General features: G+C 35.1%; 1 protein-coding gene across 33 annotated transcripts in view; it reads left to right on the top strand.

Moving 5' to 3' along the window:
• LOC147512033 (aminopeptidase P2-like) overlaps positions 1–10117 on the top strand; it is a 32022-nt gene extending 21905 nt beyond the window's left edge. For 14 of the 33 annotated variants that reach the window (XR_015219577.1, XR_015219570.1, XR_015219576.1 and 11 more), the window contains 4 exons: positions 7505–8629; positions 9202–9402; positions 9580–9752; positions 9851–10117. Coding sequence is in view for 4 of the 33 variants with exons in the window: in XM_086603617.1 (XP_086459743.1) it covers positions 6286–6502; positions 6579–6679; positions 6981–6989 (327 nt within the window). In the remaining 29 variants the exon portion in view is untranslated. Of the gene's footprint in view, positions 1–6091; positions 6503–6578; positions 6680–6980; positions 7068–7504; positions 8630–9201; positions 9403–9579; positions 9753–9850 lie in introns of those variants that run through there. The other 19 variants (XR_015219568.1, XR_015219564.1, XM_086603614.1 and 16 more) reach the window with 18 other exon arrangements.
• The last annotated feature ends 8710 nt before the right edge of the window (positions 10118–18827 follow it).

The raw sequence follows: 18827 nt of genomic DNA, 5'->3' as shown, positions 1-18827 counted from the left end.
GCCCTATATATATGAGGGGTGCCTTCATTATTACCCCTTCTATATTAATGCTTTTAGCTACGCCTAGTTAGATTTTCTTATTCAAGACTTACATTTTGCCATTTCAATTCAAAGAACGGCTTAAAAATCGTAAGTTATTTTACCCTTAATACAGTCATTTCTTTTCTAGTTTAATTTCGTCACGCATTTATTTACTTAATGTATGACAAGTTTTATTATTCCTTCTATGACCATGAGCTAATCCCCCCGGAGGGAGGGTTATCTTTGCTTCGTGTGAAAATCGGATTGACTTCGTTAATATTCTAGAATCACTACTTAGGAATTAGGCATAGAATTAACATCCGGTCCCAAAATGATCGAGGATCGTACAAAGTTGATCTGCGATGCTCCAGGGAGGCAGTCTAGCGACCAAAATGTCCCGTCGCGACTCTCTCAGTGTCGAACTGACTCTCCAATTTGTCCGGTGATGTGAAATCGAGCGAGGAGCTGAAATAATATACGAGAGATGAGGTATTATTGAAACTCCTTATGCTGTGAAGTGAAATCGACCTAGAGATATGGGCATGCACTAGGAATCAATACTTCGGCGCCGTCTCTAAAGCGAGACGAACTAGAGATGTAGTGATTTGGTAATAAAAATTGTTGAAAAATGATTCTTGCATGAGCATGATTAACTCTCTCCCTATTTTTCCACCTTTGTTTACCTACATAAAATCACCGTAGTAATTTACATTAATTGCATTACCGTAAAATTTATTAAACCAATTAAAAAATCTAAAAATCCTACTCACCAAAAGTTGTAATTCCAGTTGTGAACCTATCCGAGCCCTAAGGTTTGGACGATCCTTTACTCGACCTATCTTACCAATCCCACGTGAGTAAGGTAACTTGACTAAAACGTACAACTATACGGACTTTGGACTTTGGACTTTGGACTTGGGTATTTGGACTTTGGACTTTGGACTGTGGACCTCGGACTTAAGAAAATAAGTAACTGAAACCAATAAACGTGTGTAAATTTTGTTTTATCACCAATAATGCCAAATTCTTTGAGAATGGCGAAATTAGTGGGAGTAATAAAACTCAAGATGTGATCATTTAGGAAATAAGGGGCACCTATTATTTTTCCCTCTATTCCGAAAGATGTTGGAAACCCTCCCGTTGTTGAACCTTTTCACAATGAGGAAAACCCAATAAATGATCAACAACTCCATAATGATATTATCGCCAACTAACACATGGATGAAGCACCAGAGGAACCAGCATTAAGAAGGTCTCAAAGAGAAAATAGATCCGCTATTTCCAATGAGTACATGCTTTACCAAGTTGAATCTGAAGAATGGACAATTAAAACCCGGTTTCTTATTAACAAGCCATTAAGGATGTTAATTATAGTAAATGGATTGATGCCATGAAAGATGAATTGAAATCTATGGATGAAAATAAAGTATGGAAAGTTGTTCAATTGCCTCCAGGACACAAACCAGTTGGCAGTAAATGGGTCTTCAAGACCAAACGCGACTGTAAAGGAAAGGCAAGATTGAATGATATAAAGCTAGACTTGTTGCCAAAGGTTTCAATCAGAAAGAATGCATTGATTATATTGAAACATTTTCCCCTGTGTCCAGGAAGTATTCTCTTAGAATCATTATGGCATTAGTAGCTCACTATGACCTCGAGTTACATCAAATGGATGTGAAAACCACCTTTCTTAATGAAAACTTAGATGAAGAAGTCTACATGAGTCAACCTGAAGGCTTCAAAATTGAAGGTCAGGAAGACATGGTATGTAAACTTAAGAAATCAATATATGGACTGAAACAAGCTTCGAGGTAGTGGTATTTAAAGTTTCATGAAATCGTTACTCAATTCGATTTTAAAGAAAACATAGTTAACCCTTGCATATATCTCAAGATCAATGGGAGTAAGTTTATATTTTTGGTTCTGTATGTTGATGACATATTACTGGCTAGTAGCGACATTGGTCTATTACATGCTACAAAAGATTATCTCTTTGAGAACTTTGAAATGAAAGATATGGGTGAGGCTTCTTATGTGATAGGAATTGAAATATTCCGTGACAGGTCACTTGGTATTTTACGATTGTCTCAGAAAACATATATTGACAAAGTTCTAGAGTGATTTGGCATGATGACATGTTCCTCTAGTCCCTGTTCCACTACATAAAGGAGACAAGCTTGATCTTGAGCAGTGTCCACAGAACCCTTTGGAACGTAAAGAAATGGGAAAATATCCTTATGCTTCTCTTGTAGGGAGTTTGATGTATGCACAGGTTTGTACAAGACTTGACATTAGTCATGCTATTGGCATGCTGGGTAGATTTCAGAGTAACCCAGGAATTGCTCATTGGAAAGCTGCAAAGAAAATGCTTAGATACCTCAAGGGAACAAGAAATTATATGCTCACATACAAAAAATCAAATCACCTACAGGTGATTGGTTATTTAGATTCAGATTTTGCTGGATGTCCTGACACTAGACTTTGCACTCTTGGCTATGTGTATCTCTTATGTGGAGGTGCAATATCATGGAAAAGACAGAAATCTGAGTTGCTTTACACATCCACCATGATGGCTGAATATGTGGCATGTTATGAGGCTACAATTCAGGGAACATGGTTGCGCAATTTTATCTCTCAATTCGATGCTTTGAGTTTCATCTATAAGCCATTAACACTCTATTGTGACAATGAAGCTGCAACCTTCTTCTCCAAGCATGACAGGATATCTAAGGGAGCCAAACACATGGACCTTAAATATCTATCACTAAAGTAAGATGTTAAATTAAAGAAAATTGTCATTGAGTCTATATCGCATGATTACATGGTCGCAGACATATTTCACGAAAAGGACTACCTCCAAAGACATTTTGGGGACATCCGAAAGCATGGGTCTTAAAGATAGTTCTTAATTAACATTTCCTGCTTTTATTTCTGTACTTGTATTTGACATTTATTGAGCTCTTAAAGCAATTCTACATTTGCTATTTCTATTTTCCATTGTGCACACATTTACGTTTGGATGAATGATAATAGAAATAGTCTTTAAACAAAGACATTATGAGACCATTACGTAAATCTCCTATTACGGTCTAACTATGAAAGTTGTAAATGACGTAGTACATGGAAGTAAGCATGTTACAAAATAATGTGCACATGCCATGACTTCCATTGACAACTGAATTAGCCACGACACTTATGATAGCCAACTAAAGAAGTGTTTAGCATATAATGCACGCCTTATGATTCCTAAAATGAAATCATTGATGGATCTTCCTATCGACCAAGTGGGAGACTGTAAGGAAATTATATTTTCTTTCCTTCCCTTAAAAATGGTCATTATAGGAAATCCAATATTTTAGGATATATGCTAAATAATGGTTTCTATCTTGCACAAGATTTTATCTTTTTTATCATTTATTAATTAATTAAAATTTATTTTCAAAATTACCGGATTGGACTCGGGATGATGGACGTTGGGCTTGGGTTTGAAATTAAATTTGGAATAATAAAATAATGAAAAATGACGATTTCGGACTCGGAGGAATTGGTAGAATAGCTATTTTGATATTTCCTCTCTCAATGTTTTCACTAGATTTTACCTGTTCATTTATTAGGTTATTGTTAAAAGCTTTTGTTAAAATGTGTTTGATTTGTCTTTAGAAAACACTTGTTGAATCAGTGCCTTAAAACAAAACTTCGGTTCAATAATGGCAGCCAAGGAAAAGTTTTCTTGTGATACTAGGAATTTGATTGTTTTGTATTTATGTAATGTTTTGAGGGTGGTGGTTTGTGGTTTGAGGGTTTGGATTAAAGCTTGGTTTTTGGTTGATTGGCGTTAAGAAAGTGGTTGGGTTGTTTTGGTTTAATTGGTTGTGTTGAGGTTAGGTTGTTGATGTAGGTGTGAATGTTAGGTTGTAAATGGTGTCGATTGGAGCTTGAAAAAGCCATTCAATCAATAAACAAGGTGGGGTTTTTCATTTGGAGTCAAACCGCTAGGTTGGAATGGGTAGGCGACCATGGCCCAAAATATTTGTTGTTGGGCCCGATTCTATTTTGGTATTGGTTGGGCCGGTTCTAGTTTTTTGTGGAGATTTTATCCGACCCAATTAAAGTGTGGGGCCCGTTCCAAATTAAGTTGTGGCCCGATATAAATTTTGGGGACGATTTTTCCTTGTTTCGATATTTTGTCGGATAAGTTTTACGATATTGCTTGGGCGGTCCATTGGACTTAAAATAGATCGGTCTTTCGATTTAAGGTTTGGGCTTGGATATATCCCACGAATATTAAACCCCTTTTTCAGTTTGACTTTGACCATGACAGATAGGACATGTTCTTTGACTAGGACATGTTGACCGATAGTTTGACTTTGACGACAAGTGACTATATCTAGCACGTTTGTTTATATTCATTATAATTTAATTTCGATATTTCGTTTTTATGTTGTATATATAATCGATATATAAAATTGTGGAAGCTTGTATAAATGTGGTTGATTTGACCTTGATGTTGTGTATTTTTTTTTACCGTTATAATAAAAATTTTTAATAATTTAATATTTGAAATTTTTTGGAGGAAATATCCGCTCCATTATTATATATATCCTTATGAGGTAGCATAGATATATCGGGGAGTGTGGTGGTGCAATAATATATTGTACGTGAAAGATATGAAAATGGATATGAGATATATTGAGATATTTCTATATATATCGACATTGACGCGTGATATAGTAGAAATGATTATGAGTAATTAATGGAGATATCCGATATTTTAGAAACTTAGGAAACTAGGTAAGACATAGATATGGCGTGATTTTAGGAACACGCAAAGAAAACCGGGTCACCAAAGCGACCAGCTCTGTGATTGAAGCATGAAATGAGTGTAATGATATAATATGTTTGTTTGGTTATTTGTTTAGTTATAAACTGCCTCGATGGAGGAACTACATGCCTTAGATATCCGATATATCCGGTAAGACATTTTATTTGGGTTGTTTGTATAACCGATATATATAAACGATATCGAAATTTTGGGCCTGCTTGTGGTTTTGCGTTAGCATTCATCTCTCGGGTTGTGTTTTGTTTTCCTTTGCATTGAGATAAGGTTATTTGCATTTTCATTTGTAAATTGTTTTTGTAATGAAGATGACGGGATTGACAAAGTCGGCACCTCTCGAAGAGTCGGGACTGCATGAGGATGTATAGAGGTAACATATAAATTGTTTTTTGATTAATCATACATGTGATTATTATGTAGTTCACGATCTTAGGATTCATGTTAAGAAATATCTAACAAAGGATTGATAAATATTAAGTAAATTTACTCTTTTTTTTACATGAAAATACAAATTACATTGCAAAATAACAATCAATACGACAAGACGTACAGTCCTCGCTAGCAATAATACAATAAGCTAAACAAGCAAGCGCTTCCTAATTTAGGGTTGGGATGGAACATTACTAACTCAAATTGTCAAACGCTCAATGTCATACTATATATTGTGCAACTAGAAGAGATGTATTATCGATTCGTAACAAAAAACAAACAAAGATTCATTTCCTATTTGAAACAACATATATCCTTGCCGAAATTTATCCCCACGCAACAGACTTGTTGAAACAATATCTAAACCTTCAACCAGTCTTTCAAACCACATGCATCAAAAGTATTAGCAAACAGATCACCTGCGTGCACAATAACTAATAGACATGAGTACATACAAAATGATGCCTCAACAAGAGGAAAAAATGGATGAAAAAAAAAATGCTATAAAGGATTGAGAAAATGAACAATTTAGTAATTTAAAATAAATAGGGTCGACTGTAATTTATAAACGAATGACTAAAAATACTTATCTCTACTAGTAGTATCTCCTATAACTAACCTGGACTCTTAAATTCATTCAGGTATTTTTCTTACGCATAATACCCCAAAATAAATAATTAAATTAAACACCTAAATACTATTAAAAACAACTATTTGGTCTTTTTACACCCTTATAAATTCGTAGTATATTGTCTTTCAATTAAAGTGTTGCTTAATACTATTTAATATGGATAATCAGTCATTTCATGTGGTGGTTAATTAAAAATCCAAATATACGCCATTTTGAATTGTACGCCCACACAATAAATAAATGCCCACTTAATATTAATTAGTGTCTTTAATTACCATAAATACAAAGAGTCCTTTCTCTTTCCGTCTCCCTCTCAATCTCCACTCTGCGTCTCTCCCACTTTGTTTTGGAGGAGAAAATAAAGAAAATGAAAAATAAACAGGTATGGAATGAATTAAAAATGTGGATAAGGGTTGTTTCAAATCAAGTCCAAACCCGAACTCGATCAGATTTGAAACATTTCAATCGATCTGTTTTAATTGCAAAGCAACATATCTTGAACCACCAAGCTTCTTCATCACCACTTTATTCACCTTTCCTAAGAACTTCTTATGCCTTCTCTCGCCAATTCAGCTCTGATTCCGGTATGTTTGTTTGTTTTTTTTTTTTGTTATTATTATTTTGATTGAAAAATGTGAGTGATTGATGTGGGTTTTGAAGTTGTGGTAGATACTGGTTTGTCGAAAGAGAAGAAGAAGGATGAAGATGTAATGCCTATTGCAACTGGACATGAGCGAGAAGAGCTCGAAGCTGAACTAGAGGTGAATTCTATGTTTTGATTGTTTTTTGGGTTGTATGTTATTTTTTTTTATAAATGCAGACATGTTAACTTTTTGTGTGTTTTCATTGATTCCCAAAACCTGCCAAATTAATCAAAATATTTTCACTCTAAATTAGGTATGGACGTATGGTTGTTTAATCATTCTCTTGGTTTCAAATTTCAAATTTCTAAATCATTATCATGTTGATGATTTTTTATTTTTTTTTTTTTATTTTTATGTTATTTATGTATCAAATCCCAAAATGTTTATTTTTATTACAAATATAATTGATTTGTTTCAGGTTGGATGAAATCCACTTAGGGATGTCCTCTCTTTCTTGTTCGCATGTTGGAACAAGTCATTGAACTACAATTTGCTGGGAAATCAGGTTATAGTTTTGCATGTTTTGAGATTTTTTTTTCAATATATTGGATATTATTTTTTATTTTTCTTGTGAATTTTTGTTTGCAATTTTAGAGTTATTAGAGAAGTTTAGAATTGGAAGTGGATGTTTAAATAACCCGAATGAATTTAAAACCATCCTATCTTCATTCGTTTGTTTGTGTATACTTGATTGCTTAATTATTTAATTGTTCATTGCTTTAGTAATTTTTATAATTGTTTTAATTGAATGCATTCTCTTGCTTGCCCACCTTTTTTTTTTCATGTTTTGTTGCTTAAGTTGTTGGTTCATATTTTGTTTCACGTGAGAGTGGATTTTTGTGTATTGTTCATGTTTTGGTTGGAATGAGAGTGTAGTAAACTGTAAATTATATATGTTGCTACTTGCCAAATGTGTTAAGAGTGTGCTTAATTAACATGTAGGTTGTGCTTTGATAAGAGTGTATGGAGTTATTTTGTTGCTGAATTTTCTAAGGAGATTCATTATCTTGGGTAAGGAACTCCTATTTGATTTAAAATGGATATATACTAATTTCGTTGCCCATCAAGTAGCTAATAGTCGGTTTGGTGAATTCGGTATAGAGAGTGTCATGAGATGATGACTGAGGAACAACGAGAGATTCAAAAAGAAACATTTCCATATCTCTATCGATATGCAACTAACATTGGGTGCTTACACAGTAACATGATTGCATGCTTAGCTTCATCACTACAACAAGTTCTTTTTGTTTTTCTTCACTGGTAATTTTCCTTCTTTCTGATTATTTTCCTTTTGCCTTTTGCCTTTTCTTTTTCTTATTTTTCTTAGTTATTGTCATTGTCTTAAATAGTCAGGCTTTAAGATGTTATTGGCAGGACGCTGACTAGGGGAGCCAATACTCACAAAGGTGTTGAGTGGGAAGAGAAATTTTGGGAGGCAGCAGACCAGTATGAATACAATTAAGGAGTTGGATTCAAAGAAATCTGGTCGCAATGCAACTGGAAAAGTTAGGCAAATCTGTTTACACCAGCAATGGCAATACCACCTTTCTCAAATTCTTATGGTCCTCTGTTTAGGGAAAAATGACTTCACTATATATATATATATATATATATTATATATTACTCTGGGGAAAGCAGTGCCTACATGGGTAAAATGAAGTCAAAAGTTTTTGTCTTCTGAATCTTGGCGATTTGGGCTTTGTAGCAGATTAAAAATGAGTATGAAAATGTCCAGGGTTCATAAAAGTCTGCTACCAAGCCCCATATAATTGGTCCGTAGCCATGATGACATCTTTGGAGACAGGAGTTCAATGGGTAATGTGCCAGCAGTGAGTTCGTTTCTTTTTTAGTCCCATTCAAATTATGATGTACTTATCAAATATTTGTATGCAGTATGAGTTGGTCATTGTACATTCTATCGAACTGTTTTCCATCTAATATACCTTTTTTTTGGATAATTATCTTGATGTTAAAAGCAAAATCATACAGATTAACACGTGCAACGGATTTTACTACTACCAGCTTACTCCAAATTCTAACAAGAGACCCAAGATGTTGATTGAAATGGTAATATGCATGCGCATGTGAAATTGATTTTCTTGATTATTTTATAAAATGATATCCCATAGTTTATACTTAATTGCATAATTACTACATGGTACCATGCCGGAACCAACTTTGGGCAAACTACAGGTGGACCCTTTATCGTTACTAGCTATAACTATGATGCTTCAATTGATGAATATAGTATGTCTTGATCAATAATTCTATACTTCTGTTGTACTGAATGCTTCAATGAAGAACTTTATTATAAGACAGAGACAACTTCACTTGGCACTATGTAACTAACTTTTGTTCTTTTGAAATCCAACATGTATATTATGATATTAAGTGTTTTCTTACATGTTCTTTACTGATTACTGCATATGCTCTTTTGCATCTGTATATGTGTGTGTGTGTGTAATATTTAGTGTTTTTTTATGTGTTTTTTACTGTCTACTGTGTTGTATATGTCTTTTACGTTTTTTGCCAACTTTTTAACATAGACTGACAGAGCAATGAAAACTGAATGGCTTGCTTACAGCTACAAAATCACGAACATATACAGACTTGTGACAATTTATTATTTTATTTGGTAGTTTTGCAGGCGTTCCCGTTTTCTTACACTGTGGCCCTCTCAAGAGGTGTATCACAGACACACTACCAAGGTGTTAGTTAAAATAGGATATCAACAAGGTTACACGGGGACTTTTACAAGAAATCTAGTTTACAATGGCGTGTTCAGTTCATTTAACTCCCAATTGCATCGATGCTTCTCGGGCATTGTCATATTTTTTGCTGTAAGTAACTCCAAATCCTCTTTAAGTATATCTTTCTTGCTCATTGTTGGTCGGTTACATGTCTCTTTGCAAGTCTGACTGTTGGACTTAAACTACCATTTCTCTTATTAATAATTAACTGTCTACTTTTTTTTATGCCAATTTTATTATCTCATTGAGTTTAACACCTATGTGCAGCTAGGTGATATTTGAGAAATACTTTCAGCGTGGTATATATTCTTTTGAAATTACAACTTCATGGCAACCAATATCCAATGCATGCTATGATCAAACCTTTTTCTGTGAGATGTGCATCTTTTAAGATGTTGCCCTCTACCTCACTCAATACAATAAGTGCTACTAACTGAACTGTGCGGGAACTATTTTTCTTCCTCTTCTTTTTCTTATTAATAATTTACTGTCATTGCTCCATTCACTAACGATCAGTGTTACTAACTGAACTCTGCAGGAAATGGGCAGCTCGCACTCAGTCATTATCTATTCAGTATCTCAGCGTGTTCGTTTTTTTTGTACTGTTTGTATATATGAATGTATTCTATAACGTCAGTTGTCAATGATCAGTTCGTGTTTTCACGTTTGTATTATTAATACGTACGTGTGCCATTTATCTGATTTTTGGTGATTGTATTTTTGAAAGGAATTTTGATATAGAAGTGATGAGTGTAATGATATTTGGACAGTCATGTCAATATAACATATTGTGTTTGACGATGCACCCGTTCTTTCTTTCCCATTCGTTGTATCTTATTTTGTTTGTTAGAATCTTTGTCTGAAGGAAAAGAATTTCAGAACAAACGATAGGTAAAATTTGCTAGCTCTCCTCGCTGGCTCAAGTTATTAGTACAAAATATAGTGAAGAAGTGCTAGAGAGACATCCTATACTGAATAATGAAAAAAATAAACTATTGATCACTTTATTATTAGGAGGAATTTTCTCCAAGAATAAAGGAAGTCAAGAAGTTCCATTGCCTAAAACCAGAGCTTTTTGAGTGCCTATATGCATAGACTGATAACTTTTTTCTTCTTATTTTGGAGAATGCAGGAAAGATTGATCATTAAGTGGTGTGGATTTTGGACAATGTTCAATTACTTATCCAAAACGCTTAAGCACATCATACAATCATATTGCTATTTGATTTTTTTTTTTGTTGAACCATACAATTGTTTAGGAGTTGCATTTAACTTTCAAATGGATATGAATGAAGTCAATGTAATAAGGAATACCATACATATAAATAAATGTTTTACTAAGATTTTTTTTTTCTTAGCAGGATGTATGGCTGTTTTCACTTTGCAACACTAGACGTACTTATTCACGAAAATGATTCAACAAAAGACAATGTGGTATGGGACATTACAGTCGGACAGATCTACTGAGAGTTGGTCTCAAATTCCCTTTGTATCTGACTATTTTGTTGTGCATGAGGCTAGTTTGCGTAATGCATACCTTGGAGAGGATAGATCATTATACCTTATACCTTGGATCCTCCGCTCCATAACTATATATTGGGATCCTCCACTCATTTTCTATGTATAACGCAACATACTGCTTAATTTGGTTAAAAAGTTGATAAATGAAACCAAATTAAAGCAAACAGTATGTATATCAGCATTAGATTTGCCCTACGCCGTACCTAAGCCGGCCTGACAAGGTTTCAATACATTGGGGGTACCTAGTGAAGCCACACTGCAATTGGAAATGCTCATTGACTCTATGGCGTTGGTCATTAATTTGAGCACCACGCAATGGGTGCTCTATGAGTACACACAAAGAGGATTAGCACCAGGCACCAACCTTTTTACGGTTTTACTACCCCTATAATGAAATTTATTAAAACGAACACAAACTCTCTCTAAGAAAACCTTACAAGAACATGAGCTGTTGAAGATTAAAATTGGGTAAATTTATAGTGAGACCTATTAGAATTTGTGGCTTAGTCCACACAGTAATGTTAGGTTAAGGGTCGATCTATTCCTTTCTTCGTTCTTCTTTTTTTCCTTTTATACTAAGATGGATCTACTACCCTACACTAGGACAATTCAATGATGCCTAAATTGTCCACGTTATATGCGTATGTAACCCACTCTAAAGAAGTAAATGCATACGCAAGTTAGATTAGGATTGGCACTATCGTCTCTTCATTATATCATGAACAAGCTAAGATAGCTTGGTATGTAACGAGTGACTATGGATCTAGGGGGTGACAGTTGCCACCTCCAAAATTTTGGAAATATAATTATTATATGGTAGAATTAGTTAAAATGTTGTAAACCACCCCCCCCCAAATAAATAAATAATAAAAAAAATCATTATCATTCATTGTAAGTTTGAACTACTACTGGCCCTGCAAGAGTTGCCACCACAAATTCAGATTCCTTACTCCGTCTCTGTAGGGGTTTAAGAAGAGTGAGGAGACATGGTCAGTGGTGAGCTGTTTGGGAAGCAATATAACAGGGAAAGTCAAGGAGCAGGGAACGGTGCCGCGGATATCTAGACCGCGGACGTGGCAAATGTACGGGAGGAAGGGACACCGAGTGATGAGAGGACAGGTGGATGGCTGGGACGAGAGTTGGAAGAAGTATAAAGAGAAAGAGATGGGAAAGGAAAAAAGAGGAGAAAAGCCATTGAGGAGAGGGAGCAGGCTGAAGAGAGAGAGGAGGAAGAAAAGAGTGACACACAGTCTCTATATCCTTCCTTCCCATAGATGTTGTAACAAAATGAGATTGAGCTCCTTCTAACAGATGCAAGTGATTGATTGGAACCCTCTAATTAATGCATGTCTAAAGAATGGCAAGTCCAATTTCACTGGTTTGCTAGCTACGTAGTCCTTATGAAGTTCCTATTAGTGACAATCACACCAACTTAACCAAAAATGAATGCACATTCTTTTAACTTATAATCAACCAGCCAATATGCACGCTCGATGCGCGTGGGATTCATCACAGTGGTGCTGCATCCATTCAGTAGATAATAATGGTTGCCATTATGCTCAAATGAGATGCCAATTCTAATGAGTTTGTAACATGTTTTCACATTACTTATTTATGAAATAATATTTGCAAAAAGAATGATATTTGTGAGGGACTAATATACACAACCAATGTATATTATATACGTGTCCAACACAACTCATCACATAACTATATCAAGACTTGCCAGGTTGCTCATACCAAGACTTGCCAAGTCGCTTATACCAAAACCTGCCAGTTCACTCACGTCAAGACCTCAGCTAGGTCGCTCATACTAAGACCTGCCAGGTCGCTCATATCAAGACCTGCTAGTTCACTCACGTCAAGACCTATGCCAGGTCGCTCATACCAAGACCTGCCAGGCCACTCACGTCAAGACCTCAGCCAGGTCGCTCATGCCAGGTCTTGTAACGCTCAAAGAAGGAAAGACAGCCATTACAACAATTCTATAACAGCAACCATGCACTCATTTATCCTCCATTGAAGCTCATTCAAGAGCCTCATTGACCAGAGGTCATGAGCTATAAATCACAAGGGAACTACCAAAGAAGGGAGGGAGCTCCATGCTCACATTCCCTCCATTTCCAACTCAATCACTCAATATGAACTACGTTTGACTTGATTCCAAATCATACGTAGGTGAATTGATTAATATAGTGGTGTGGGTTTTGTTGTTGTTCATCTTAAATTCTTTGTTTAGAGTATGGGTTTGATGGATGGAACTACTCTCTCTACTATCTTCTAATCTTTCTTGTGAGTTCTTAAGTTCTAATGGTGGCAACACTAGTTCTTATCTTAACTTGTAAAAATCTTAAACACATTCAATAGAGAAATATAGAATGAAATTGAGTTTGGTGATTATCTTAGTCACAAGGTTATACTAATTTGAACTTGTCAAATGAGTATAACTTGTGTTTGTGGGATTAAATCAATATGAGATAAATAGAGAAACTTGTATTGAAGAAAAGACGTAATGAAAACTTGTATTTGAAAAGATGTAATGAAAACTTGTATTGAGAAAATTAAGAACTTGGTTTACACTAAAGCTTGAAGAACATAAAAATGGAAAACAAGGAAATAACAAATTAAATTAAAACATTTACTTTACTCCTAATGACCAAAGATTAGCTCTAGGGTAAAGTTTTTTCTCTACAACTTTGGTTTATATAGGACACCATTTACAATTATACCCTTCCTTATAGAAACAATCTTGTGGGCTTTTGACCTAAGCTCATTCAATATAATTTTTGATTTTGGCTTTAAGTCCTTGAGTCCATAGTTTTTAGCTTTAAGTCCTTGAGTCTTTGAGAGTTGACTTTGAATTTCCGGCACTTTTGCTCATAAGCTGGAATCTTCCCAAACATCGTCAATAGCAAGCATTTTTGCGTTAAAATACATGTATTAAGAATATACGTCATAATTGGCATGTATCATGCAAACGGTAACAAAAGCTATAAGTTGTTTGTTCGTTAAGCATAAGAAGGGTATAAATGAAACACACATTTGGGAGCTGATCAACTACCCCCAAACAACATTTGTTTGTCCTCAAGCAAAAGATGAGAGAAAAAAAACTAAGATCATAAATGTGTGATTTATTATACTAGTCTCATTTCGCGGAGTGCGATTATATTGATTATATGCAACAAGGCCTTAAACTACTAAGACTTCTCTAGTGGATGAGCTTCAGCCTCGTGAGAGTTTTCTAGAGAAGGTACTCACAAACTTCCTCTATTTAGTACAAAGGGTCTCATTTCCTTATTTATTCTCAGAGGTTTATACATCTCATTAGCTGGGGAATAAAGAAAATCTCCTTTGAACTAATAATAATATATACAGTAGTTTAATCATTTAAAGATAAACGTGTAAAATATGAGTGGTGAAATGCAAAAGCAGAGTCATTTCCGAAACTTTTGGAGAGCGTCCTTATGGCGGGTTCTCACAGGTGTGTGTTGCAACCACAACTCTCTGATAAATTCACTCAAGTTTCATTTTCTCAAGTGCAGAGGGCACTTATATTCCTCACATACTCGAATGACGTCCAAAGAAACTGGGGTCAATTGATCACAATATCTACTTACTATCACACCATCCTATTCCTAGTTGAGCTAGAGGTCTTTTATTAGGAATTATGGGGCTAAGGTAGTGGTTTAAAAATAAAGGGAAGGGAAAACAAATTGTGATAAGTTGAGAAATTGGGTTTTCAGGATATTTGTAACTAGAGAAGAACTTCGTTTTGTTCTTTGCTTCCGAAATTGTGATTCATTCTTTTAGCCCTTTGGCTTTGTGACTCCATATGATTTTGAATTTTGGGAGTTCTAACTTTGCTTTTGTTTCTTTTGAAATTAACTCCTTTTGATTTTGAACTTTTGGGAGATTTAATTTCGATATTTGAATCTTTTCTTTTCTTTTCTTTCTTTTCTCTTTTGAAGCTTCTAACTATTCTGTTTTTGTACAATGCCTTCTCTTTTTTTTTTACTGTTCATCCAATTCTCAACTCGTTAGCTAGGTAATCTTTTTATTGTGTGTAGTAACAATTTAGGGATTGATGGCGAAGAAAAAAAAAACTTTTAGAAATTGGTGAAGGTTCAAGGGGGTAACTGGAGGAAAAACTATCTTTTGTGGGTTTTAACATTTATTTGGCTATATCAATCCAAAAATAGCCTAAATTCTCTCCTAGGATATGGCGTGGTGATCAAGCAAGTGGACGTGTTATCTTTTTATATGGACATCCTTGTGTCATCACTCAATAATCATTCCTATGAGGTTTTTGGCTAGATTCTCAGAGGATATAGAACTTAAATGTTCTAACCTTGATCTCGGAAACTTACTGCTATATACAATCAAAGGCTGATACATGCCATTCATGAAAAGATGCAGAAACTATTATATGTATATTCGTCTAAGTTCGAAGAACGAATCTTTACTCTATTGCTATAATAAGACTTTTAAACCATTTATTCATCATAGAAAAAGGAAAACAAGATTTTTAGTACTAAACAGAACAACTATATATTTTTGGTATTTTCAAAAATATTTTAAGAAAGAAAGAAATATACTTAATATATATCTAATATAAGAAATGCCTAGTTTTTGCAAAATGTTATTATACCACCCCCAAACAGAAATATGCTTTGTCCACAAAGTATGAAGAAAAGGAAAGAGATTACCATAGGAACATGAGCAAAAACGACTGTGACCTGTACTTTGTTATTCGTTATGAAAATATACCACCCCCAAACAAGTTTAGAGCGTGGGTTGATATATATAGAATGAGAAATACATGATTTATCTAAAAGGTTAAAAACTTAATTATTCCAATATAAAATTTTTTTTTTTTTTTAAAAAAAATTTATTTGGAAAAACATGCATAGTACGTGGAAAATAAGAAATTTTGGGCATGATGTATTTGTATGTCCTTCTGCTCATATACCACAAATCATCCATAAATTCCACAAAACACAAATATCCATATAGATAATACTAATAAAAACAAAAAGTGCAGAATGTAAAGAAACGTACAACAACGACAATAATTAACATATAACTATGCGGACACTAGGGAATTTGTCAAGTCAGAATCCGCGCGGGGTAACTAACGACGTTGAGATGAACTCGAGCTACTCCTGTCTCTCCTCTCTTGTCGAGCTCTCTCAGGCGTAGGAGCCTATGGAACAATCTCATCTCGCAGTGCCTGAAGCATCTAGTGAGTGCTGGACTAAAAGGTCCATTGCTGCTGCTGAATTATACTCAACTGCTGATGTAGTAGCTGCTGACCCTCATGCATGAATTTCAAAGCATCCAAGGGATGCGTGAACTGAGACAGAGCTCCTGAAGCAAAGTAGTCTACTGGAGGTGGAGGTGGAGGTGGAGCGGCATCATCGTCGAGACCGTGCTCGATCTATTCTAAAGACTCTGGGGACTAGTCGTGCTGAATGCAATGAAGATAGACAGGAGTGAATATGACAGACTTTACTACCATGAAGTCACTCGGAACTACTGCTCCCTAACTAAGCATGAGCCTAGTTATAAGGGTAGAAGGGGAGTAGTACTCCGTCTACACTGAGAAGGCTGGTCCCACATGAAAGAAGCAATACAAAACCCATTGTTTCGGGTCTGTAAAATCCAAAGAATGTGAAGGATCGACTTAATGATATCTGAAGGTTTAGTCGTCCCCACAAGGTTGTGTGCAATCCAAGTTGCCACTGCCAATTGGTTCTTCCTCAAAGAAGTCTGCTTGGCGCAGGTGGAACCAGCGACGTACTTGTCCTTTAACACCGTAGTGTGCATCAAATCGAACACTGTGTCAGGGAACTATTGACTCTCGGGTACCTCGTGTCGTACTTCTATACCCAAAATCAACCCAACTGCCTGCCTAATGAACACATGAGAGCCACCACCAAACGAAATGGTAACCAAGCCTTCATTATTGATAATATTTAATAGGATTGAGAATTGATTTGAACAGTAGTATGAGAGATGCTTGAACAGTAGAGAAAGAGGTGAAAAATAGTAGATAAATACTCTCTAAATCATGTGAGATAAAAGGGAGAGGTAGTGTTCGTCAAACTCTAATTTGTACACTACTTGGATGCAAATCTAGATTGCAAATATGCTTCACTAATAAGAGTCAAAACATTAGATATGATGTATAAACAGTAAAAATGATGAATAAGGGTATTAGAAGGGGTTTAATCCACCATGCAATTTGATTTACTATTAGTTAGTATCGAATCACTTTTATCGATCCCTAGGGAAGACCAAGTCCTCTCGGATTGAGATTTCACTAGCAAGAGAGTGTAACTCTACCACAAATCTCTTTGGCGGTGGCTTTATACTCTAGTTCTCTATTATGAGCTCTATCTCTATTTACTCATAACGAATAACTTGACGTTCTTATTTGCAAAACAATAAATACTAATAGTTAATCATTCTCACATGGCTTCATAAACCTCTTTTAATAGAGGTTAAACCTAGTTTCATAGGAATCATATTACTTAAACAATAATAAGAAGACATCATAAAGTAAAGACAATAATTGAAATTAACTAAGGTTTTTATTGAATAAGGAATGAATGGTGGCTACAATTCAAACTAAATTATTATAACCCTAAACTAAACTAAATTAATTAGAGACTAAAGGAGGAAGGAGATGAAGTGTTTAGCCTTAACCCTCTTTATATAGAAGAGAGTTAGGATTATATTTTCGTGCATGTGTCAAAAAGGGGAACTTGGAGCCTCTAAAGTGAGCCAAAAGTCCATTAGGTTAAGTCTAAAAGGGCCATAGTTGCTAAAAATTACTTCTGTGCTCCTTTTGTCCACTTTTATAGCTTTGATTGAGGCAAGACTAGGTCCATTGGAAATCTGATTCCGATCCGGTCGTTTTGACATAAAGTAGGCCCAATTCCGAGGCCCAAGTCCAAAGATACGGCAGTTGAAGTTCTGTTGACTTTTCTGTCATTTTTATACCCGGATTGACTTTGACTGCCTAGCTTTGACTGGGCTTGAAAAAGGCTTTTCTCCATGATTCTTAGGCTTTAAATGTAGAACTTCTTTAGTAATCATCTTGACTCATTTTCCATGCAAAAGTGGTGCTTTTAGTCACCTAATCATCTTCAAATCCTGAAATGTACAAAAACACGTAAACATTACTAACTCTTATTTATTATAAACATAATTGACCTAAATAGAATGCTATTAAGGGGTTTACATTACATTTATGGGTGCTTATCACACCACCTCCAAACAGTATTTTGTTTGTCCTTAAGCAAAGATGAGAATTAAAAACAGATAAGTGGCAAAAATGTGTCCTAATTAATCTCGTTTTGCAGAGTGCGATTGCATTGACCATATGCAATAAGGCCTTAAACCACTAGGAGTTCCCTAGTGGGACGAGTTATAGCCTCATGAGAGTTTTCTAGAGAAGGTACTCACAAACTTCATTTACTACAACGACTAAGAGATAAAAATAAAATTTCCCAATTAATCTCAGATATCTATACATCTCTATAACGATATAATAAGAACAATGCTTTTGAAACCTAAGCTAACACACGCATAATAATCAAATCATCTAAAAGTAAACATGCATGCAATGAACTATGTTATGAAATGCAATGGCCGGTCCGTTTATGAAACTTTTGGAATAACGTCCTTAAGTAGGTCATCACAATTTGTCAAGAAAAAAAACTTTGATTTTTCCACTCAAGTTTTGCTCACTCCAGTGTGTAGTGGGCACACGTTTATTCACAATCTCAATGACGTCCAAGAGAGCCGAGGTTGATCAATCACATCTACCACTTACTATCACACCAAATTAATCCTAATTGAGCTAAATGTCTTTATTAGGTGATACGGGGCTGAGGTGATGATTTTAAGAAGAAACGAAATGGATATTCAAATAAACAAGTTTAAGATAATAGGGTCTTCAATTATATGTACTAGAGAAAACCTTGTTC

The sequence above is a fragment of the Coptis chinensis genome, chromosome 3, assembly GCF_015680905.1.
Source record: "Coptis chinensis isolate HL-2020 chromosome 3, ASM1568090v1, whole genome shotgun sequence".
Taxonomy (NCBI): Eukaryota; Viridiplantae; Streptophyta; class Magnoliopsida; order Ranunculales; family Ranunculaceae; genus Coptis; species Coptis chinensis.
This window is presented reverse-complemented; position numbering and strand designations above follow the sequence as displayed.